Source organism: Rhinoraja longicauda, chromosome 29 (genome assembly GCF_053455715.1).
Source record: "Rhinoraja longicauda isolate Sanriku21f chromosome 29, sRhiLon1.1, whole genome shotgun sequence".
Taxonomy (NCBI): domain Eukaryota; kingdom Metazoa; phylum Chordata; class Chondrichthyes; order Rajiformes; family Arhynchobatidae; genus Rhinoraja; species Rhinoraja longicauda.
This window is the reverse complement of record NC_135981.1, coordinates 499754-525733: the sequence shown is the minus strand read 5'-3', so window position 1 is coordinate 525733 and position 25980 is coordinate 499754. Positions and strand designations below refer to the sequence as shown.

General features: G+C 43.2%; 1 protein-coding gene across 1 annotated transcript in view; it reads right to left on the bottom strand.

Moving 5' to 3' along the window:
• LOC144607663 (zinc finger protein Aiolos-like) overlaps positions 1-25980 on the bottom strand; it is a 97378-nt gene that overhangs the window by 65529 nt on the left and 5869 nt on the right. Inside the window, exons 2-3 of the mRNA XM_078424658.1 lie at positions 17457-17508; positions 16967-17098 (exon numbers count right to left, since the gene is read on the bottom strand). Coding sequence (XP_078280784.1) covers positions 16967-17098; positions 17457-17505 — 181 coding nt within the window. The 5' untranslated portion in view covers positions 17506-17508. The remainder of the gene's footprint in view (positions 1-16966; positions 17099-17456; positions 17509-25980) is intronic.

The window sequence follows — 25980 nt, the reverse complement described above, 5'->3', positions numbered from 1 at the left end:
GGCTGTTCGTTTTTTCCACATCCACGTGGATTTGGTCGGTCCTTTGCCTTCCTCCCGGGGCTACACCCACCTCCTCACGGTGGTGGATCGGTTCACCCGGTGGCCAGAGGCTTTCCCATTGTCTGATATTTCGTCAGCGTCTTGTGCTAGGACTTTGGCCCTTCATTGGGTAGCTCGTTTCGGGGTCCCGGCAGTTATTACCACTGACAGAGGCCCACAATTCACTTCGTCCCTCTGGGCCGCGCTCGCAGAACTGTACGGGTCCAAGTTACAACCCACGACTGCATATCACCCCCAGGCAAATGGACTCGTAGAAAGGTTCCACCGCCAACTTAAGGCGTCCCTCAGTGCAAGGCTTGAAGGCCCGGACTGGGTAGACCAGCTCCCTTGGGTTCTTTTGGGCATCCGGACTGCTCCTAAGCTAGATCTCGGTGCGTCGTCCGCAGAGCTAGTATATGGCTCGACACTTCGAGTACCCGGAGATCTGTTTCCGGACCCTTCAGACCAGCTGCCTACAGTCCCATCAGTGTTAGCATCTCTCCGGGAACGGGTGGGCTCCCTGGCTCCAGTTCCGACTTCACGTCATGGGTGTCCCATGGTACATGAACCGCCTTCCCTGAAGGACTGTGAGTTCGTTTTTCTGCGAAAAGATTCCCATCGCGCCCCGTTGCAGAGGGTCTATCAAGGGCCGTTCCGGGTTTTGCGTAAGGGAACGGCTACCTTCACCTTAGACATGTGCGGCAAGAGTGAGCTCGTCTCGGTGTCCCGGCTCAAACCTGCACATTTGGATCCGGATCAACCAGTCCCGGTCGGTCAAACCCCTAGGAGAGGCCGACCTCCGTTAGTTCCGCTCAGTCCAGGACCCCCCGTTCCGGCAGTTCCTCCAGGACCCCCCGTTCCGGTAGTTCCTCCAGGACCTCCCGTTCCGGCTGTTCCGCCAAGTCCGGAACCCCCGGCTCCTGTGGTTCAGGCTGTCCCTCTCCGTACTCGTTATGGTCGCGAAATCCGGCTCCCTGCTAGGTTCCGCACCTCGGGTTCTGGGGGGGGTCATGTAGCGACCATAGAGAATGGTCCAGGTCGTCGAACCCTCGGATTGGCCAGCGAGGTCACGTGTGAACGCGACCATGGGGATTGGTCCAGGGAGCGACATCGCTGATTGGCCAGCGACGTCATGTGCGTGTTTGGCGCCCGAAATAGTTAGTTCGGCGAAGTCTTCGAAGAAGACAGTAAGTTTTTGATGGTTGTCCTTTACCTTGTTGTTTAACTCTGTATTCGAATATTGCGGCTGCAATAAACTTCTTCTACAACCAACAAGTTTCCGGACTCGCCATAATATCATGAACAGGGAAAATGACAAACACTGCAATGTTCAGCTAGCTTGCCATTTGTTCACAGTTACAGAAAATGCCCAGCTATTCAGTTACTGCAGCAAAGTTGTGATGCTGTGAGATAAGTCTCACTCCCATGAGATGGGGTTTATCTGGGCTTCAGAGATGTAGCATGCTGATAAAGACTTCCTCTCACAGTTGATATGAGCAAGCCTGCAGCAGCAGTGCGACTGTGTGCAGTCAAGTGGCCAGGGCTTGCAGACTTCTCGCCTCTCCAGTCTCACCCCCCAGCAATAAATAGCATCCTTTCCAATTGTGTATTGAATAGCATTTCACCTCCATGAACCACAATGTACTTTGATGAGAAGCCTATAAGCCACAAGCACTCATTCACCGAACCAGGCAGCAGTCTGATAACACTGTAGAAACGACAGTGTAAAAACATTGCACACTCCATTCGCTATCTTACTTTATTTGTCAAGGATATACTTCCTGTAAACTGTACATGAAACACATTTACTTAAGCATTGGGGAACAGTGTCTAAGGTTACTAGGCAATGGAAGTGGGTCAACATTAACTTTCAAGAGAAAATTGGACATTTACTTGAAAAGGAAAAGTGTACAAGTTGATGAAAAAGAGCAGGTGGGTAAAAATAATGGGGGTAGTTCTTTGAAGGAGCCACCATAGAAACAATAAGCCAAATGGATTCTTTCAATGCTATCCTATTTCATGATTTTGTCAATAGATTCCTTCTTCGAACTTTGGTTTCATGTTATCTTCAAGTACTGGAATACAACTTGTAAGAATGGGCAAATTTAAATTGTTAATTTGTACTGTCTAAACGCATTCACAAATTAATTATATAATTTCAAAAGACTTTCTATATCGGGTTCAGTTCAATAACTCCATGATGGTGACCAGATGAAACACAAGGACACGGAAAATTGAACAAAAATAAGTTAATTGGCTCTACTGCCTGTTCCTCCATTTAAAACCTGGCCTCTGTGCCTCAGGTCTATTTAATGAAATTACCTTCTCTCCAGCTCTCTTAGTGCCCAACATCTATGCATCCTAGCCAGATTAACATCTATTGATCACACGCCAGCAACCCAGGTTCAATCCTGACCATGGGATGCTGCCTGCTCTGTGTGGAGTTTTCACATTCTCCCTGTGACCGTGTGAGTTTCCTCCCACATCCCAAATACGTGTGGGTCTGCCAGTTAAGTGGCCTCTGTAAGTAGCCCCCTAGTGTGTAGGGAGTGGATGAGAAAATGGGATAACATAGAACTAGTGCGAACGGAGGATCAATTGGTCAGTTAGAAAGGAACTGCAGATGCAGGTTTAAACCGAAGATGGACATAAAAAGATGGAGCAACTCAGTGGGTCAGACAGCATCCCTGGAAAAAAGGAATAGGTGACGTTTCGGGTCGAGACCCCTCTTCAGTCTTCGGTCTGAAGAAGGGTTTCGACCCAAAACGCCACCTAAATAATTGGTCAGTGTGTATTTGGGGGACCGAAGGGCCAATTTCCATGCTGTATCTCTAAACTAAAAAACTCTGTTCAATGATTCAATGAGATAATTTCACATGTGCAAAATGCTACTAAGAATAGTTCAGTCTATCAATACCTTCACTATCATAATGAATGGCAGGGTCCTGGGACGTGTCAGAGAACAGATATGTCGAGGATACAAGTACATATTTCCTTAAAAGTGGTGTCATGAGTAGATAAGATGCTGAAGAAGGCCTTTGGCATGCTGACCTTCATCGGTCAGGGGAATAAGTATAAACGTTGGAACTTTATGTTGCAGTGGTACAAAACGTTGATGTGGCCACATTCTCGTTTCCCTTATCCCTAACCAGTCTGAAGGGTCTCGCCCCGAAATGTCACCAATTCCTTCTCTCGCTGAGTTATTCCAGCTTTTTGTGTCTATCTTGGAGTACGGTTTTCAGTTTTAGCCACCCTGCAGTGGGAAAGATGCCATTAACTGGAACGAGTGCAGAGATTTACAAAGATGTTGCCTGGACTCAGGGGCCTGAGCTAGAGGTTGGGCAGGCTAGGACTTTATCCCTTGGAGCGCAGGAAGCTAAGGGCTAATATTATAGAGGTGAATAGATAGGGTGATTGCACAGAATCTTTTCCTAGGGTATGGAAATCACGAAATAGAAGGCATAGGTTTAAGGTGAGAGGGGAAATATTTAGTAGGAATCTGTGGGCAACTTGTTCATAGAGGGTGACGGGTATATGGAATGAAAATGAAACATGAAAATAGGTGCAGGAGGAGGCCTTTCGGCCCATTGAGCCAGCACCGCCATTTATTGTGATCATGGCTGATCGTCCCCAATCAATAACCCATGCCTGCCTTCCCCCAATATCCATTGATTCCACTAGCCGCTAGAGCTCTATCTAACTCTCTCTTAAATCCATCCAGTGATTTGGCCTCCACTGCCCTCTGTGGCAGAGAATTCCACAAATTCACAACTCTCTGGGTGAAAAAGTTTTTTCTCACCTCAGTTTTAAATGGCCTCCCCTTTATTCTAAGACTGTGCCCCCTGGTTCTGGACTCGCCAAACATTGGGAACATTTTTCCTGCATCTAGCTTGTCCAGTCCTTTTATAATTTTATATATTTCTATAAGATCCCCTCTCATCTTTCTAAACTCCAATGAATACAAGCCCAGTCTTTTCAATCTTTCCACATACGTCAGTCCCGCCATCCCAGGGAACAATCTCGTGAACTTACGCTGCATTGCCTCAATTACAAGGATGTCCTTCCTCAAATTAGGAGACTAAAACTGTACACAATACTCCAGATGTGGTCTTACCAGGGCCTTATACAACTGCAGAAGAACCTCTTTACTCCTATACTGAAATCCTCTTGTTATGAAGGCCAACATGCCATTAGCTTTCTTCACTGCCTGCTGTACCTGCACGCCAACTTTCAGTGACTGGTGTACAAGGACACCCAGGTCTAGCTGCACCTCCCCCTTACCTAACCTAACTCCATTGAGATAATAATCTGCCTCCTTGTTGTAATTATACCTACAAGGTATACCTACACTTTTGCTGCCAAAGTGGATAACCTCACATTTATCTATATTATACTGCATCTGCCACGCATCTGCCCACTCACTCAACCTGTTCAGGTCACCCTGCAACCTCCTAACATCCTCTTCACAGTTTGCACTGCCACCCAGCTTTGTGTCATCTGCAAACTTGCTAGTGTTCCTTCCAATTCCCTCTTCCAAATCATTAATATATATGGTAAACAGTTGCGGCCCCAACACCGAGCCTTGCGGCACTCCACTCGCCACTGCCTGCCATTCTGAAAAGGATCCGTTTACTCCTACTCTTTGCTTCCTGTCTGCCAACCAATTTTCTATCCATGTCAACACCCTACCCCCAATACCATGTGCTCTAATTTTTGTCACCAATGAGCTGCCAGAGGAAGTAGTTGAGGTAGGTATAATTACAACATTTTAAAGACATTTGGACAGATACAAGGAGAAGAAAGATTTGTCAAGAGGAATGTTTTCAAGCTGAAAAGGGTACAGAGACGATTTATAAGGATGTTGCCAGGACTGGAGGGTCTGAGCTACAGGGAGAGGTTGAGTAGGCTGGGACTTTATTCATTGGGGCGCAGGAGGATGAGGGGTGATCTTATTGAGGTGCATAAAATCATGAGAGGAATAGATCGGGTAGATGCATAGAGTCTCTTGCCCAGAGTAGGTGAAGGTGCCATTAGTGTAGCGTCATATCGAACTGAACAGACACAGAGAGTCAACTGACGCACTCCTGCCTGTTTCTTTTGCTCACATACATGTTGATGGAACTTGTCCAATTTAATTCACTTAAATTGCTGTGCTGAGATCCCCCCCCCCCCCCCCCCCCACTGATGTGGGAGCTTGATCGGCCGATGTGGAGGGCCCGACCAACGGCTTCGAGAGCCAAGATTGCCCCATCAACGGAAGGCTCGAGGCCTCCAATCGCGGGAGAATAAAGAAGGGAAGAAGTTTGAACTTCTTTTCGCTTCCATCACAGTGAGGAATGAGGAGTCGCCGCTGTGGTGGATGTTTACGTTAAAATATATTTTGTGTGTCTTGGTGCTTTTCCTCGTGTGTTGCAAAACATACTTGGCTAATAAAGTATGATTATGAATAACTTCTATAGCTCTTTCTCCAGTTACTGTGATAGCATTAATATTTTCAGATTATTGGACACTGGTCACAAACAATTTAGACAACATTTATTGCCTTCCGATACGAAGACCGTTTTAAATTTTATTCCACACCCAAGCCATTTCTTTATACCCCATTACAATATGTCATAGTCTCTGTGGAAACCACATTTCCTCGATGAATGAGAATGTTGAAATCTATTGTTAAATATTTGCCAGTTTATTTGTAATTAAATCTTTTGACTTAATTTCCTAAAATAGCTTAACCAATGAAATTCTTGCTGCATAATTGGCTTAAGGCTTCACTTCTGTCGGTCTGTGTTCCCCCCATCCCCACACACCCCTTAAGGCTTCACTTCTGTCAGTCCGTGTTCCCCCCCCCAATCCCCGCACACCCCCTGCCCCCCACCTTGCCACGCACATCATGACTCTTACATTGAAATTGAAGGTCACCTTCTTTGGGCTAAGCCAGTGCATGCAGCACCAGCAGCTTGTTTAAAAGTCTTGTTAAAATAGTTTTCACTTTTAATCACACACAAAAGCTTTCCTTGCATATTCCCATATATTCCTTTATTCATCCCACACCAGGGGAATTTACAATGACAGGTTGACTGCAGAGCATCCAGCTGATGCATCACTGCACTGATAGGTGGAGAAGCAAGTCAAGTCAACCCGTGAACAACATTCTCCATGGTAGTCATGATGTAGCAGGATAGAAAGCAGTCACGTGGAAACATTCTCTATATCCACTCTATCAAAGAACTCTTTAACGTCAACTTCAGCTTTGTTTTCTCAAGAGAATAGAGAACCTGAATTATGGATCCTCACATTTCTGGAACCCTTACAAACCTTCTCTGCCTCAATATCCTTTCTGCAATATGCCGATCAGAATGGTGACCATTTTTGAAGTGCTCTATGCGGTACTTTAAGTGAGTTCCAACAATGATTCAATAACAATTAGAGCAACAGTCCATCTGCTTCATTCTATCCCCCTAGAGGTTAACAACACAGCAGAGATAAAATGTAATCAGGGACAGTCAGACTGGTCAGAGAACTGGGAAGGGGAGGGATGGAGAGAGAGGGAAAGCAAGGGATGCTGCCTGTCCTGCTGAGTTACTCCAGCATTTTATGTCTATCTTTGGTTTAAACCAGCATCTGCAGTTCCTTCCTACATATTTCTACAGCTTGTTGCGTGAGGCATATTAAAACACTGTTAAATGAGGAGTCTAGCACATTAAACTCTGCACATTGGGATCCAAATCATATCAATAATGTTTCTGCTATCTGCTTCCTTCTGTTAATATCACCTCTCATCACATATGTAATGTCATCAATCACTAAGGCTATTCCTGCTGTCCAGTAGTAACATCACGTTGGAGATGTCAGATAGGTCGAGAATCATCCATCAAATGTGGAAAACACATTCGCTAGTCTCACAATACAGTCTCTTCTACAGAAGAGAAACTTCATGTGGTTTGGAAGATTCTTTTGCAAAACCTCCCTTCAGTCCACAATTGCAATCCTGAACCCTTGTCACTTTAATTGTCCATTTCACTCTTGCTCCATACTTTGCTCCTCTTCCTCGTATGTTAATCCAATGAGGCTCAATGAAAGCTCGAAGAATAATGCCTTATCTTCTAACCAGATGTATTACAAATTTCCAAGCTCACATTTTAACTAGAGTTTGCAGTCAGTTGCAGACTGCCCACGTACACCACTGGTCTTTGAACAGAAGTCGTGCTTATTTTATGTGGTTCCTCCGGTAAACGGTTGCTGTAATGTGCCAGCTTCAAAGTTATTGCCCCTCACCCCCTGGCACACCCGCCTAGTGCATTTTCGGCAGACTTGGCAAATCTCGTTAACCGGCACCTAGGCTGCCAGTGCAAGAAATGCAAGTTTTGCGTAAATTTCAATACATTTAATAGACAATAGACAATAGACAATAGGTGCAGGAGTAGGCCATTCAGCCCTTCGAGCCAGCACCGCCATTCAATGCGATCATGGCTGATCACTCTCAATCAGTACCCCGTTCCTGCCTTCTCCCCATACCCCCTCACTCCGCTATCCTTAAGAGCTCTATCCAGCTCTCTCTTGAAAGCATCCAACGAACTGGCCTCCACTGCCTTCTGAGGCAGAGAATTCCACACCTTCACCACTCTCTGACTGAAAAAGTTCTTCCTCATCTCCGTTCTAAATGGCCTACCCCTTATTCTTAAACTGTGGCCCCTTGTTCTGGACTCCCCCAACATTGGGAACATGTTATCTGCCTCTAATGTGTCCAATCCCCTAATTATCTTATATGTTTGACTGATGCACTAGGACACCCAGATCTCGTTGAACTCCCCCTCCTTCTAACTTGACACCATTCAGATAATAATCTGCCTTTCTATTCTTACTTCCAAAGTGAATAACCTCACACTTATCTACATTAAACTGCATCTGCCATGTATCCGCCCACTCACACAACCTGTCCAAGTCACCCTGCAGCCTTTTTGCATCTTCCTCACAATTCACACTACCCCCCAGCTTAGTATCATCTGCAAATTTGCTAATGGTACTTTTAATCCCTTTGTCTAAGTCATTAATGTATATCGTAAATAGCTGGGGTCCCAGCACCAAACCTTGCGGTACCCCACTGGTCACTGCCTGCCATTCGGAAAGGGCCCCATTTATCCCCACTCTTTGCTTTCTGTCTGTCACCCAATTTTCTATCCATGTCAGTACCCTACCCCCAATACCATGTGCCCTAATTTTGCCCACTAATCTCCTATGTGGGACCTTGTCGAAGGCTTTCTGAAAGTCGAGGTACACCACATCCACTGACTCTCCCCTGTCAATTTTCCTAGTTACATCCTCAAAAAATTCCAGTAGATTTGTCAAGCATGATTTCCCCTTCGTAAATCCATGCTGACTCGGAATGATCCCGTTACTGCTATCCAAATGCTCAGCAATTTCGTCTTTTATAATTGACTCCAGCATCTTCCCCACCACTGATGTCAGACTAACTGGTCTATAATTACCCGTTTTCTCTCTCCCTCCTTTCTTAAAAAGTGGGATAACATTTGCTATCCTCCAATCCACAGGAACTGATCCTGAATCTATAGAACATTGAAAAATGATCTCCAATGCTTCCACTATTTCTAGAGCCACCTCCTTAAGTACCCTGGGATGCAGACCATCAGGCCCTGGGGATTTATCAGCCTTCAGTCCCATCAGTCTACCCAAAACCATTTCCTGCCTAATGTGGATTTCCTTCAGTTCCTCCATCACCCTAGGTTCTCCGGCCCCTAGAACATTTGGGAGATTGTGTGTATCTTCCTCAGTGAAGACAGATCCAAAGTAACGGTTTAACTCGTCTGCCATTTCTTTGTTCCCCATAATAAATTCCCCTGTTTCTGTCTTCAAGGGACCCACATTTGCCTTGACTATTTTTTTCCTCTTCACGTACCTAAAAAAACTTTTGCTATCCTCCTTTATATTATTGGCTAGTTTACCCTCGTACCTCATCTTTTCTCCCCGTATTGCCTTTTTAGTTAATACAAGAAAATAACTGCAGATGCTGGTACAAATCGATTTATTCACAAAATGCTGGAGTAACTCAGCAGGTCAGGCAGCATCTCGGGAGAGAAGGAATGGGTGACGTTTCGGGTTGAGACCCTTCTTCAGACTGATGTCGGGGGTGGGACAAAGGAAGGATATAGGTGGAGACAGGAAGATAGAGGGAGATCTGGGAAGGAGGAGGGGAAGGGAGGGACAGAGGAACTATCTGAAGTTGGAGAAGTCGACGTTCATACCACCGGGCCGCAAACTGCCCAGGCGAAATATGAGGTGCTGCTCCTCCAATTTCCGGCAGGCCTCACTATGGCACTGGAGGAGGCCCATGACAGAGAGGTCAGACTGGGAATGGGAGGGGGAGTTAAAGTGCTGGGCCACCGGGAGATCAGTTGCGTTAATGCGGACCGAGCGCAGGTGTTCAGCGAAGCGATCGCCGAGCCTGCGCTTGATTTCGCCGATATAAATAAGTTGATAACTCCCATTAGGGTCTTTTTAGTTAACTTTTGTTGCTCTTTAAAAGAGTCCCAATCCTCTGTCTTCCCACTCTTCTTTGCTATGTTATACTTCCTCTCCTTAATTTTTATGCTGTCCCTGACTTCCCTTGTCAGCCACAGGTGTCTCTTACTCCCCTTAGAGTCTTTCCACCTCTTTGGAATAAATTGATCCTGCAACCTCTACATTATTCCCAGGAATACCTGCCATTGCTGTTCTACCGTCTTCCCTGCTAGGGCCTCCTTCCAGTCAATTTTGGCCAGCTCCTGCCTCATGCCTCTGTAATCCCCTTTGCTATACTGTAATACCGACACTTCCGATTTTCCCTTCTGCCTTTCCATTTGCAGAGTAAAACTAATCATGTTGTGATCACTGCCTCCTAATGGCTCTTTTACCTCTAGTTCCCTTATCAGATCAGGATCATTACACAACACTAAATCCAGAATTGCCTTCTCCCTGGTAGGCTCCAGTACAAGCTGTTCTAAGAATCCATCTCGAAGGCACTCTACAAACTCTCTTTCCTGGGGTCCATTTCCAACCTGATTTTCCCAGTCTACCTGCATGTTGAAATCTCCCATAACCACCGTAGCATTACATTTTTGACACGCCAATTTTATCTCCTGATTCAACTTGCACCCTATGTCGAGGCTACTGTTTGGGGGCCTATAGATAACTCCCATTAGGGTCTTTTTACCCTTACAATTTCTCATTTCTATCCATACTGATAACTTTGTGTTGTCATTTGTGTTGTTTTAAGTTTCTAGAAGTCCATGGTGCGTTAAAGATATGGGAGGGTATAATTAGTGTGTATCAGAGGTGTATTATTGTACCATTCTTCCATGACCTGTGTTGGTCTGGCAAAATGGATTACCCGGAGAGCTCTGGAACCAAGGGTGTGGAATCTCCAATCATATTGATCCCATTCACATCCAAATCAATAATGCACATAACAAACATAAAGGTCCAAGCAGCAACCCCTGTCACTTATCACAGGCTTTCAAAGCAACCTTCCACCACCAACCTTAGTCTCCGATTGCCAAGTCCACTTTACCAATTTACCTTAGTTCCCATGGGTTCTAAGCTTTTGGACCAATGTCCCTTGTCAGGACCCTTCTTCAATTCTCCAACAAGAGCTGGCGAATGAAAGATGGATCCCAGTGAAGAGAGATTGATTGGCAAATGTCAAACAACCCCTCCTCACCTGTCCAGCTGCCAAGCAACTCCACCTCACTGGATTCACCTGTTGTTTTCCAGATTGTGCCCAACTCCTGTTCCTCCTTATACTGCCATCTCCCCACTGCACTCTCAATCTCAATGATCCCCATCGGAAATGTCGAAGACCCATTTCCCACCCCACTGATGTTGCTTCAAAGTTCCTTCAGCACTTTGTTTTTTGCTCAGGATTCCAGATTCTGGAGTCTATTGTGTCTTTCTTTAAATGATTCCCTGATCCATATTTATTTTGTAGCTTATGTGTTGGTGTATTTCCTTCTGTCCATCTTCTTCCAGTGCATGCGAGAGAAACCCAGAAAGCCCAGTGACATCTGCGAACCTCTGCCCCACAAGATTAGCTGAACACCAACATTACATTGCGCAAAAAGCTGCCCAACATATAGATCATTACTGTAGCACACAGAGTGTAGAGTTGTTCCTAGCAGCAAGACCTAACCAGTCCCCCTAGCTTGGGAGATTAGCAGATGTGGAAGTGCCACTGGCATTGCAGCAAAGGGGAGGGGGGGTGGGTGGGTGGGGAGGGTCTGTAAAGCCTGGCTGCAGCACAGTTGTGGATTGTGGACATATTGGGCCCTGGATAAAGCAGAGAAGGGCCCAAGATATCAAGGTAGTGTGATCAACAAACAGGTGAGTGGATAAAGAAATGGGTAGGGGTTGAAATGATACAGGTGATCATAAAAGTGGAGAGTAAGAAGATGGAAGAGCGGAGAAGGGAATATTGAAGGAAAGAGTTGGGCTAGGAGGATGTGAAATTGTATCCATAATATGAGCTGAAGATTGGCTGTAGGTAAAGATTTGTAATACTCGGTCAAGTTATGCAACAGAATGCCCCCAATGTCTGCACGGCCTTCCCCACCAAAGAGCGCAAAGATCAGCAAAACCCACTTTCTCAAATTTGGCTGACTTCAGAAGACATTAGACCAAGGTCCTTTACCAAACTCCCCCTCATAGTTCGTGGAGACACTTTGGAAAAATGAAGAACCTACAGCAAGCACCTCAAAGAACTATTGTAAAGATATTATTGTCTTTGCAAAATGCTCCAAATATATATTCAGGATAGATGAGCAACATCAGTATTTTTTTTAACACTGCAGTACCAAAGCTCCAATCATGCTCCACCAGCTCCAGTAAGCAAGCACATCTTTCCTGCAGGCCTGACACTGCACTCCAGGGGAAAAAACATTGACTGTCAACTTGATTATAGGAAGATTTTCAACGGGACGGGCAATTTCCTCATGTCCATTTGAGCATTCACATAAACAGAGTAATGTTTAACACCATTCCTATTTGTCTCTCTGTCGTTGGAGCCAAGCACCACACAAAGTTAGAAACCTTCTTCACATAAGGAAGTTCCTCAAGTGGTAGGATGACTTACTGCCATCTGGCTCTGTGGATGCTGAGGTGGCTCAGGACTGCTATGCAGGATTCACAGCCTTTACTAAATGTGGAGCTTGACAGGGCCATTGGGGCATCTAGGAAGGCACAGACGAGTCTTTGCAAACACAGAAGGGACATACATCCAATATAAACCACCTACATTCAATGCAGAGGAAATAAGCAGCAAATATATCTGAAGAAGGGTCTCGACCGGAAATGTCACTCATTCCTTCTCTCCAGAGATGCTGCCTGTCCCGCTGAGTTACTCCAGCAGTTTGTGTCTAGCCCAAATATAGCTCTGTATGTCAGGAACTGGAATGCAGGGAGAAATTCAGGAATATTAAAAGCACCAGAGAAATTTTACTGAACAAATTGTTGGAACTTTGGGCTGATGTCTCCGGGTCTTGATGGACTTCATCCCAGCTATTAGTGGCTGAAAATGTTCCAAAACTCCCCAGATTCAGGAATGGTTCCAAAAGATAGGGAAATAACAAATATATCTCCAATATTCAAAGAAGGAACAAAGGGGACAGAAGTCCAGAAACTTCAGACCATTTGCCATCTATTCTACCATTGAACTTTTTATGCTGTCTGTTAGCTGAGCGTCAATATACCTTGAAAATAACTGCTCAACCTGTGGAGTCAATGCAGGGATCCCCGCCTCAGGTGGGTGCCCTTCAAGCACTGCACTTACCTGGGCCTTCCGCATGTTGCCCTACACCCACTGCATCTCCTTGTTGGCAAAATCGCCCAAGCTCACAATCCAGTGATTAGGGATTCAGGACTTTCCCATTAAATGACTCAAGCTAACATTAAAAAAGTTTTTTAAAATATTGTTAATCAAAGCTTATGAATCTATTCGAACTGTAACAAATAAATCACTCGAGTGCATTTTCAAAATAATTTCTGTCATGATAGTTTCGGCTTTTTTCAGGATAAGTTGAGAACTGTATATAAAAGTTTCCACCCTGCCTGTGCCATCACTCAAGGTGCAATGAGAACAAGCTAGTGGTTAAATCAAGTATGACGCAGGTTTAAACCACTCAAGGCTCTCATTGGTGACATGTACATGGGGGTTTCCAGGAGTGTTGCTGCTAATCACTTAATGTTCAACAAGTAAAAGACTTAGATTACTGACAGTCTGGAAGTGGCATAAGTAAGGTCAGACCACAAAACCCAATACAAAATCCGATGAACAGCAAGTGCAAACAAAAGTCTGCAAGCTGAGCTTGTTTTTGCGGCTCCTCAAATTGTTTTGGAAAACAGAAAGTCCAATAGTTCTGGTCACGAAAGTAGTGAAGGATAAAATGGCATGCCATTAGTCGTGTCATTATTATTGAATACTAGCAGACAATAACTGAAAAGAATAACAGGATTAGAAAGAATCAATATGGATTTATGAAAATAAAATTCTATTTAATAAATATATTACAGTTTTTGAGGAGGCAACCAGTAATTTAGATAAAATGTGCAAATTTTGTGAATGTAATGAATTTGGATTTTCAAAAGGCATTTGGTAAAATGCCATATAAAAGATCACTGCACAAGAATAAGGGTTCACAGGTTAAGCATTGCGTATTACTTTTGGAAGTCAGTTGATTAACGGTAAAAAAGCAGAGCAAGTCAAAATAGACACTTTCAAGCTACGATGTAACTAGTAGATTGACTGAGGTTATTGACAAATTATATTAATGCGAAAGAATAAAATGACTGAGCATAAATGATCTACATTTGCTGACGTTACAAAAACAGGTGGGAAAGTTAAGTTATGAGATGCCTAGAAATACTTTGCTGGTCAGTAATGCTAGAATGATTAACTTTAATGGAGCTAGATTTGGCAGTCACAGGAGAAGGCACTGAAGCTGCCACAAGGTGTCTCACACCATTGATCATGGCGTATCTGTAAAGACATAGAGACAGGCTAACTGAGTGTCAAAAGTCAATGGGTGGAATATCATGTGAGAAAATATGACCTTATATGCTTTTGTCGGAAGAATAAAATACACAATTAAATGATATAGTCAAAGAGATCTGAGTGCCTCTGCACAATAAGCACAGAAGGTCACCATACACACAGACAAGATAAATGTAAGATAGGTCTGAAGAAGGGTTGCGACCTGTTTCTGCACTGTATCTCTAAACTAAACCATGTCATTTAATTTTAAAATTCTATGATTGTTCAGGCATTATTTGCCAAAAAATATCCTTGCTGCCTCTTTTAATTGACTCTCTGCACCAATTACCTATGAATATGTTCCTAATTGTTATTTCTAAAAGTTTTACACAACTACTTAAACTAATTGGATCGTTAATATCTGGAGGTATTTATTCACAAAATGCTGGAGTAACTCAGAAGGTCAGGCAGCATCTCGGGAGAGAAGGAATGGATGACGTTTCGGGTCGAGACCCTTCTTCAGACTGAATATCTGAATGTCTTTAAAGACCCTTTTGAACAAGGATTGTTGACGGTTTTGAGTCCTATTGTCACCTATTCTTGTTCTCCAGATGTGCTGCTTGACAAGCTGAGTTATTTCAACATTTTATGTCTATCCAATATAAACCAGCACCTGCAGTTCCTTCCTACATAGTAAATGCAAGTTGTTATAAAACGTATGAAATATATAAATGAGAAAAACTTGATATAACTATACAAGACTTTGGATTCTGACATTAAATATATTCGAGGATTTTGGACCATAGGTAAATCAAGAATATGGGGTTCAACTGAGCAGACAAAATGAAATGGAGGGAAAGAAAATGAAAGAGAGAAGGGACAGGGTAAAGGCTAAAAAGTAGTAGGTGCACACAGGTAAGAGGAGTTTTGATACCACATAGTTAGACAAAGAACAGAAAGGAAAAGGCATAAGGTGTGAGAAAAAGGATTGAAGAGTTGTGAATTATGAAGCTAAAGGAAGGAATGTTGGTGGAAGGGGAGAGGGAGGGAAAAATAGGAGTAAGTCTAAGTGGAGCACAGAGGAGGAGGGGAAGAAGGGTTGTATTTACCTAAAATTGGAGAATTCAATGTTCATCCCATTGGGTTGCAAGCTACCCAAGCGGAATATGAGGTGCTATTTCTCCAGTTTCCGTGTGACCTCACTCTGGCAATGGAGGAGGCCCAGGACAGAAAGGAGGTATGGGAATGGGGAGCCGAGTTAAATCGTTAGCAATTGGGAGATTCAGTGGGCCTTGGCAGACCGAGCACAAATGTTCGGTGAAACGGTTGCCGTGTCTACACTTGGTCTCACTGATGTACAGGAAACCCGATCGAGAACACCAGATGCAGTAGATGAGGTTAGAGGAGGTGCATATAAACCTCCGTCTCACCTGGAAGGACTGCTAGGTTCCTGGATGGAGGAGGTATAGAGACAGGTGATACATCTCCTGTGGCTGCAAGAGATAGTACCTGGGGAGGGTGTGCTTTGGGTGGGAAGGGATGAATGAACCAGAGTTGCAGAGGAGCAATCTCTGCAGAAAGTAGAAAGGGGTGGGGATGGGATGATGTAACTGGTCTCTGTGGAAGGCGGAAAGGGGTGGTGATGGAGAGCATGTTAATTCATACATACATATCTTAAGCCCCAGGTAGCTGAGGATCCAGCCACCAATATTTTGGATTTTAACTCCTCAATATTAACTGGAATGGTGTTCAAGTAAAGAACAAAGAGGGGAAACTTTCTTAGTCAATATGATTCCAACTCAACGAGGCACAGTCATTGCTGGATCTGTTGTAATGAATTGGTTTGGAAACAGCTCCATCTAAGACTATAAGAAATTACAGAGATGTGGACCTAGCCCAGGACTCAAAAATGTCATCAATCCTTGTTCGAAAGGGTATGTAAAAACATCCAGATATTAACAATCCAATTAGTTTAAGTAGTTGTGTAAAACTTTTAAAAATAATAATTAGGAACATATTCATAGGTAATTGGTGCAGAGTCGATTAAAAAGAGGCAGCAAGGATATCTTTTGGCAAATAATGCCTGACCAATCATAGAATTTTTTAATGAAATGACTTCGTTTAGCTTAGCGAAGGTATTTATTCACAAAATGCTGGAGTAGGAAGACTTCTTCTGAAGAAGGGTCTCGACCCGAAACGTCACCCATTCCTTCTCTCGAGTTGCTGCCTGACCTGCTGAGTTCCTCCAGCATTTTGTGAATAAATACCTTCGATTTGTACCAGCATCTGCAGTTATTTTCTTATAGTTTAGCTTAGCGATACAGCGCAGACACAGGCCCTTCGGCCCACCGAGTCCACAACGACCAGCGATAGCCGAACACTAACACTATCCTACATACATTAGGGACAGTTTACAGAAGCCCATTAACCTACAAACATGTACGTCTTTGGAGTGTGGGAGGAAACTGGAGGACCCAGAGAAAGCCCACGCAGGTCACAGGGAGAACGTACAAAATACATATAGACAGCACCCGCAGTCAGGATCGAACCCGGGCTCTGGCACTGTAATGCAGCAAATCTACTGCTGTACCACCATGCTGCAACTTTGCTTAAGTTGACGAAGGAAATAGATATCATCCACTTGGTTTTTCAGAGCCATTTAATAACATCCCACATTACACATGGTTAGTAAATTGAGTTAAAGGATCAATACTGGCCTATCTTTCCGCACATATCTGTCTTCAGCTCATATGTTAATTTCCTAGATTCCTTACAAAGGCTAAGCACTGCCAAAATACCTATGTTTATTTCCCCCCGTCTTCCTTTGACAAACTGCAAAAGTTGGGAGAGTGGAAAAAGACAAAAAAATCTAAGACCAGTTAGGTTCTTTATCATGATAATTGTTCCTACCAGTAACTCCATGTGAGCTGAGCTGTTTCTCATCAATGGGCTCCTGAACAGAGTCTGCCACATTGCTCTTGTCTGGAATATCTGGAGCATCAGTTATAGTGGGAACTGTCTCAGCATCTGATAGTAATGAAGGGACACATAAAAGCCATCAGGTTTAAAGATGTTATCCAAAATCAGTAAAATTGCTACAATAGTTCTGTTATAAGCTTACAACAAAAGGTTATAAAAAATATACCTCAGGTTCACGTGTTAACTTTAAAATAGATTTATTGCAACTCTTTCAATAACATTATAGTTTCAACTACATTCAAATTATCTCCAAAGATGGTAATTTGCAGATTGCATCTTATGTTGAGGTTTTGTTTCTTAACTACATGCTTCCTTGTTCTCAAACTCCTTGTTCCTATTTACCATTACTTGTTAACATTTGCTTCAACTATGATAATATACTTACACGACTTTCTAATAGTTTAAATAATGGTACCTTTACCTTCTGGGTGAGAGATTTCTTGAATATCTTCTGTTACCATGTCAGACATCTTCTGAAGAAAAATAATAAAAACACTCAAACTTAAGAATCAAATTTAGCTCGATCTGTTGGAGAAAGTTCAATAAAATGCTAGCTATTTTATCAATTGTCGGATGTGGGCAGTGCCAGTGAGGCTCGTATTTATCCTCCATCTCTCGTAGTTGTTCACCGTTGATTGCAGAAATCCTAGATTCATGGAGTTATACGATATGATACGATGCGATAGAACTTTATTTATCCCAGGAGGGAAATTGGTCTGCCAACAGTCATGAAACACAAGATACATGAAACATGAAATTAAAGCGACAAGTGGAAAGTCCAGAATTGGGGAGAAGTGGATGGGGGTGGGGGGGGAGAGGGGAGTCAGTCTACCGCACGACGGAAGGGGGAGGAGTTGTACAGTTTGATAGCCACAGGGAAGGAGGATCTCCTGCGGCGTTCTGTGCTGCATCTTGGTGAAATGAGTCTGTTGCCAAAGGTGCTCCTCAGTGAGTCATGGAGGGGGTGAGCTGCATTGTCCAAGATGTTCCGCACTTTGAGGATCATCCTCCCCTCCAAGACCATCTCCAATGAATCCAACTCCACCCCCAGGATGGAGCCAGCCTTCCTGATGAACTTGTTCATTCTGTTGGTGTCAGCGGCCTTTGCCCTGCTACTGCAGCACACAACAGTGAAGAAGATGGCACTGGCCCCCACCGATTGATAGAACATCTGCAGCATTTTACTGCAGACGTTGAAAGAGTGGAGCCTCCTTAGAAAGTACAGCCGGCTCTGTCCCTTCAAATACAGTGCCTCAGCGTTCCTGGACCATTACAGTTTACTGTCCAGGTAAACTCCGAGGTACTTGCACTCCTTAGTAAACTGCACATCCACACCTTGATGGTAGGGTGCTTCTGGAGCCCCTAAATGGACCACTCATTCAAAATTGGATGAAATCAATTATTGCCTAGAGGGTCCACGAGCCAATCAAAATTGTATTGCAAGTTTATCATTTTATGCAAAAGGCAGCTATATTTATGCAATGTGTTACTCTGAAAAATAATAGCTCCTGTATAATCATTCTGCATATTTGCCCTATTTAAGGTTACATTGAATCATTTCACTGCTCATATCCACAAAATTAAGCATGAGGCAGCTATTTGATAGATATTGACATAATTAAAAAATAGCTTTTTCAAATTTTGAGAGAACCAATAACATGTATTAAAGTACTTCAATAATAAACAAATTGAAAATCCACAGTTTGAATCTAAGTACCTGGTATGGCAGTAGTTCACAGTTCATATCAAAGGTGCCAAATTTCACAACACAACTAGTTGAAGCTAAATCAACCATCTCTTGGTGAGTTTTTTCCTTTCTTTTTGCTTCAGCATTTGTATGTGCTTCCTTGCACTGCATTCTTCCAGCAAGTACCTTGTCACTAGATCCGAACGATGTGGTACGATCTGTCTTCATTGATTGAAGAAATTGAAGATCTTCTTGATTTTTTATCAACTTCTCAGCATTTGGTGGCCATAATTGAAAGGCATTAAGTTCAGTGTCCATTTGTTTGAGCTTAGCAAGACTAGCTGGTGCTGTTCTGCGTGCAATTGGTATGGCCCTGACTTTTGCATTTTCATCTAACAATTTATCATCTTCTGACAAGCCTTGATCTCAGAAATCACTGGAATGTTTGCTTTTCCATAAAAGGGAAGAACTTTGGCATGAACAATTTTTGCAGCTTCAGTTCTAGTTCGGGATTCTGAGACTCCCTCCTGAGGGTGATACATCAAAGAACGTAGTACTTGGCAACATGTTGGCAGACGTGAACCGGTGATTTCTGCATCTGAAGATGTAATTCCACTTCCAAGACCAAAGATTTCAGCTGTTTTACGTGTTACCTTTGCAGCAGATGTAGGTGTGCTAGATCTGATGGCGGAGTTGACGGTGCTTGATTTCCAGTTGATTGTTCATCCATTTTCAGCTGTGTAAAACTTTATTTCTCAATAGGCAAATGAAAGCGAGAAGGATCACAAGATGCAAAAGCAGGGATGAAAATGATAAATAATCCCAATTCACTTCAACACAATAAGGCTTGCAGTCCCTATCACTAAAAATAGACTGGGGAATTTCCACACTCATGCAATTAGATATTCCCATTGTCAAGCTTTTGGAAATGTACTTTCCAGCACACTAAAAATAGACTTGACTTAATCTTTCACAGAATTGGAAAATAAACCAAATATCATCAATTATCAATTTGTATGGGAAAGCACCAACTGTAAAACCACATGTATTTCTATGAAATTCACAAAAAACTTGCAAAAAATATATATATGGCAGCTATTATTGTGCACATATTTAAACTCCAAAAAAGCTGCCTTATGTTGTTTTAAACACATCTGAACAAAAAGGACTCACTAGAACATAGCACTAATATGTACAATAAACACTAAAGGCAGCTAATATATGTTACATTCATTAATGGATCCTATTCGAATAGCTGCCATATGCACATAGAGGATATAGCCCTCCAACCTCGAGCTGCCAGTGGACCACCCAAACAACTTCCGATTTAATTTAAATTTCACAGAGGTTATTATTTTCACAAATGGAACATTTTAAGACCAGGTAGAAGTGAATTGCTTGCTATGATGGCTCCAGAAGCACCCTACTTGATGGAGACAGGGGACAGGGGTGTTCCTCTCCTCCTAAAGTCCATCACTAACTCCTTGGTCTTGTCGGTGTTGAGCTGCAGGTGATTCACCCCACACCACTCAACAAAGTCGTTGACTGCACCTCTGTATTCAGCTTCCCTCCCCTCATGATGCAACCCACAATTGCATAGCCATCCGAAAACCTCTGCAGGTGGCAGGAGTCCGGGTTGTATCTGAAGTCCGAGGTGTAGATGCAGCAAAGAAACAGGCCTTTCGCCAACTCATTTGGCCCATATCCCTCTAAACCATTCCTGAGCATGAATCTGTCTTTCCAATGAATGTACTCTCACAGTGGTTCGGGGTAGGAGGTTTAAGATCTAGATCTAGTGAAAATGAAGGAATGGTAATATATTTCCAATCCGGGTGGTGTGCAACTTGCAGCGAAATCTACATGTGATAGTGTTCCTAAATACCTGCTACTTTTAAAGTCTTGGATTTGGGAGATGCTCTCAAGAGTAGCCTTTGCAAGTAACTGGAAAGGATTTTGTAAATTATACATGCGGGGATGGAGGGAATAAATCCTCTAGTTAGTGAAATAGATGTTAATCCAATGTCATCTATGTCCTACATGGTATCAAACGTATTCAGCATGATTCCAGGCAAGTACAGCGTATTCCATTATGCTGGAAAAATAAACCAGGTCAACGTTTCAGCATGAAGACCTTTCATCAAAACTTTCAACAGTGTTTAAGTTGATTTGGCAGAGAAATTGAAATCAGCACATACATTTAGAAAGGAAACATGATTAACAATTAGCAATAGAGAAGAAAAGAATACAATATTAGTGGGATGAGACCAAGATGAAATACAAGGTGACTACAAGAGCTTGACTCTGCAAGCGTGAAATGACACAATAATAGAAAAGAGCGTTATTGAGTTGCAAATGAAAATAACCACATGGGATTTTGATGTTATGGTGATAATAGAGACTGTTCTCAAACTGGACTGGATGGATACTGCACAGAAATACAAAATATATTGGAGACGCTCAGCAGGTCAGACAACATCTCTGGAGAGAAACACACATCTAATGTTTCAGCTCAATGGCCTCAGCAAATCTTTTCCCCTCAGCGGGGCGTTAAGAACTGGGGGGGCAGGGGCAGAGAGCAGTTCATAAAAAGACTGGACGCCCCTGTGTGGAAATCTTGACCCTCATGTCCCCTTTTCTCGTCTCACCTTAAACCGATGCCCTCTAGTTTTAGACTCCTCTATCGTGGGAAAAGACTGTCATCATTCATCTAATCTATGTCCTTCATGATTTTATAAACCTTTATAAGGTTACGTCCCAACCTTCTTTGCCTCAGAGAAAGCAAGATAGTCAACAGTGTTTTATTGTCATGTGTCCCAGATAGAACAATGACATTCTTACTTGCAGCAGCACAACAAAATATGTAAACACAGTACACTGTAAACAATATAATAAACGAGAGAGAAAAAAAGTTCAGTGAGTGTATACATACACATGCTCACAAATACACATAGCATTTTCTGTCTACTTTCGATTTAAACCAGCATCTGCTGGTTTAAATCGAAAGTAGACAGAAAATACTGGAGTAACTCAGCGGGACAGGCAGCATCTCTGGAGAGAAGGAATGGGTGATGTTTCGGGTCGAGACTCTTCTTCAGACATCAGTCAACAGTCCCGTCCCGTCCCCGTCCCGTCCCCCCACATAATACAAGAGATACACTAAAACATACAAATAAAACACTAAAAACAACAAAAGAAGGGACGAGACAGGCTGTTGGTGAGGCTTCCACTTACGGTGCCACATGGCAAGGGTGAAATGAGGGTGGCGCGGGTCTCTGATGATGCTGGCTGCCTTTTTGAGGCAGTGATTCCGGGATTCCGGCCTTCGATGGTGGGAAGGCCAGAGCCAGTGATGGACTGGGCAGTGTTCATAGCTTTTTGCAGTCTTCTTCGCTCCTGAGCATTCAAGTTGCCTACTGTACACCTGAAGAAGTTCAAGAGAATCCTCTTTGACATACCAAATCTCTGTAATCTCCTCAGGAAGTAGAGGGTTTGATGTGCTTTCTTTATAATTGCATCAGTCAACACTCCTAGTTTATCCAGTCTCTCCTTATAATTCTAAAGCTTCCAGTCCTGGCAACATCCATGTGATTCTTTTCTACACCCTCTGTGGCTTAATATCTCCTTTGGTGTGGTGCCCAGAACTGCCCACAATACTCCAGGCACAGTTTCACCTCTGTCTTGTACATCTGTAATATAACCATCCAACTCTTATACTCAAGTTTGATTATTTTTGTGTTGTTCACCAGTTTCATTTTATCTGTACCTGGAACGCTAAACTTCTAGGCTCCTTCTCAAATCAAAGCTTTTGACTATTTAGAAAGTACGTTGACCTTTCTTGATTCTCAAGTCTTGACCTCAGTTGTCCCCACATTGAATACAGCTGCTTCGGTTTTGCCCATTAACTTAATCTGGCCCTGAGCGGATTCTATGGTACAGGTTCTAAAGTACAGTACTTGCTTTACGACCTAGTAGTACAGGTGACTGAGAGATATTTATCACATTTTGACAATTGGAATACAAATCCATGACATCTCATGTCATTTTTCTGTAAATCAATCGATTCCTTGTCCACGTCAATCAGTTGCCTCCAATTCCATGCACTTTCATTTTAGTAATATAACTTACACGAAGCAAGATCAAATGTCCTCTTGAAGTACATATAAGTATCATCCTTGGCAATCTCCCTATTTGCATCTTACATATCAATGCTGCTGCAAAGATTGCTCCAGACTGTGCTAATGTAGCATTGAATCATGTGAATAAAGCACCAATGTTGTACAGGGTCTCTGCCCAAAATGTCACCCATTCCTTCTCTCCAGAGATGCTGCCTGTCCCGCTGAATAACTCCAGCATTTTGTATCTAGTTTTGCTAAAATGCTCATCAGAATTTTGTTTTAATTTGTGTTATCCAGACCTTTTAGTAATTGGGTAATGAATCAAGTTGGCTTAACATTGTGAGGGTACTTTGTAGGGATGAAGTGCTTCCTTAGAACAAGCCAACATTGGCCTGGTTTCCTTGTAACGCTGACGTTGATGAACATTACAAACATTGCATCTCATGTAAAAGAAAATGTTAACTTTGGTATTCCTGGAAAGGAGCCTTGTAATTGGCTGTCTCTTCATCCCACTGCTATAAGCTGTTCCTGTATCCAAGGCAGCTGTTAAGTGAATTTGACAGGTGTTTTGTGTTGCCTTGCGGGTCAGATTTAGGCTCTTTACAAGAGGTCACTATGCACTCAAGCTGATTGTCAAAATTACACTGGGGAAATTCTACTTCAACGACACAGCCAAATGAAAACAGCAACCTGAGGTGCTCAAATCTACATAATGTATACAGAGAAACATATGTATGTTATATGAAGATCTACATTGAGTAGTTTGAACAGAAAATAAAATTGTGATTAAAATAAATGTTCTACTCTAATTTCATTAGTTGAGGAGAGGTGGAGGGAATTCTGCTCCTTAGGACAAGTCTGATACAAGGAATACTGTTGTAGGAAAAAAGGAATTGAAAAATATTAGCATTTTGAATTCATTAGACTTCAGCAACTTTAACCAGTAACTGTATTCAGAAGCAACCAATAGATTAAGTTTGGAGCAGGTGGAACAACAGTCATGGGTTTAACTCTTTGATACCAGCAGTTTCATGTTTGTATCAGAACGAAAAACGGAACAACATTGTTACTGTATGCGGAGTGCATTACAGGAATGACATTTCGATATTCTCAGGGGTTTCAGAAACCCACAAAGAAAAATAACATAATGATGAAAGGAGGAGGCAACCCATCTGGGCGGGTCTCAACCTTTTAGCAGGAAGATGGCATGAAGGTCAGCTTTGCTTCTTGCTGTTCTGCATTTTATAAAGCTGCAAACTTTTGTTAGAATCCAGTTCAACGGATATTGAGAGGATCCGGGAGACAGAAACACCCTAAGCAGGGTGGAGTACACCGTCTTATCAATGGTGCTGAAGAGAACTTCAAGTACCTAGGTGTAAATATTACCAACAATTTGTCCTGGTTCCAACCAATTTGATGTTATGGCCAAGAAAGCACACCAATGCCTCCACCTCCTCAGAAAGCTAAGGCATTTCTCCAACAACTCTTACCAATTTCTGCATGTCCACAAAGAGTGCATTCTATCAATATTCATCACAGCCTGCTATGGCAGCTATTCTGCCCAAGACTGTAAGAAATTGCAGAGTGTTGTGAACACAAGACAGTCCACTATTCTCGTGATGAGTTACTGAACTTCCAATCCAACTCGTTGCGGCCTTTACACTTTTTATAATCTGCAGTTTATAGCTGTAACACTACACCGATCAGCCAAAACATTATGATCACTGACAGGTGAAGTGAATAACATTGATTATCTTGTTACAATGGCACCTGTCAAGGGGTGGGATATATTAGGCAGCAAGTGAACAGTCAGTTCTTGAAGTTGATGTGTTGGATGCAGGAGAAATGGGCAGTAGTAAAGACCTGAGCGACTTTGACGAAGGCCAAATTGTTATGGCCAGACGACTGGATCAGAGCATCTCTGAAAAGGCAAGGCTTGTGGGGTGCTCCCGCTCAGCAGTGGTATCGACCGACAGTGGTCCGAGGAGGGAATAACCACAATAGACAATAGGTGCAGGAGGAGGCCATTCGGCCCTTCGAGCCAGCACCGCCATTCAATGTGATCATGGCTGATCATTCTCAATCAGTACCCCGTTCCTGCCTTCTCCCCATACCCCCTGACTCTGCTATCCTTAAGAGCTCTATCCAGCTCTCTCTTGAATGCATTCAGAGAATTGGCCTCCACTGCCTTCTGAGGCAGAGAATTCCACAGATTCACAACTCTCTGACTGAAAAAGTTTTTCCTCATCTCAGTTCTAAATGGCCTACCCCTTATTCTTAAACTGTGGCCCCTTGTTCTAGACTCCCCCAACATTGGGAACATGTTTCCTGCCTCTAACGTGTCCAACCCTTTAATAATCTTATACGTTTCGATAAGATCTCGTCTCATCCTTCTAAATTCCAGTGTATACAAGCCTAGTCGCTCCAGTCTTTCAACATATAATAGTCCCGCCATTCCGGGAATTAACCTAGTAAACCTACGCTGCACGCCCTCAATAGCAAGAATATCCTTCCTCAAATTTGGAGACCAAAACTGCACAGTAGTATTCCAGGTGCGGTCTCACTAGGGCCCTGTACAACTGCAGAAGGACCTCTTTGCTCCTATACTCAACTACTCTTGTTATGAAGGCCAACATTCCATTGGCTTTCTTCACTGCCTGCTGTACCTGCATGCTTCCTTTCAGTGACTGATGCACTAGGACACCCAGATCTCGTAGTACATCCCCTGTTCCTAACTTGACACCATTCAGATAATACTCTGCCTTCCTATTCTTACCACCAAAGTGGATAACCTCACACTTATCCACATTAAACTGCATCTGCCAAGCATCCGCCCACTCACACAACCTGTCCAAGTCACCCTGCAACCTCATAGCATCTTCCTCACAGCTCACACTACCACCCAGCTTTGTATCATCTGCAAAGCGGCAACAGGGTGTTGGGCACCCAAGGCTCATCGATGCGCGAGGGCAACAAAGGCTATCTCGTCTGGTCTGAACCGACAGAAGGTCTGCTGTGGCACAAGTCACAGAAAATTTCACATAGCACCCTGCTGTGTATGGGGCTGCACACAGAGGACCAACAGCATATTAGGCAAGTGGTCATAATGTTTTGTATCATCAGGTCATAATGTTTTGGCTGAT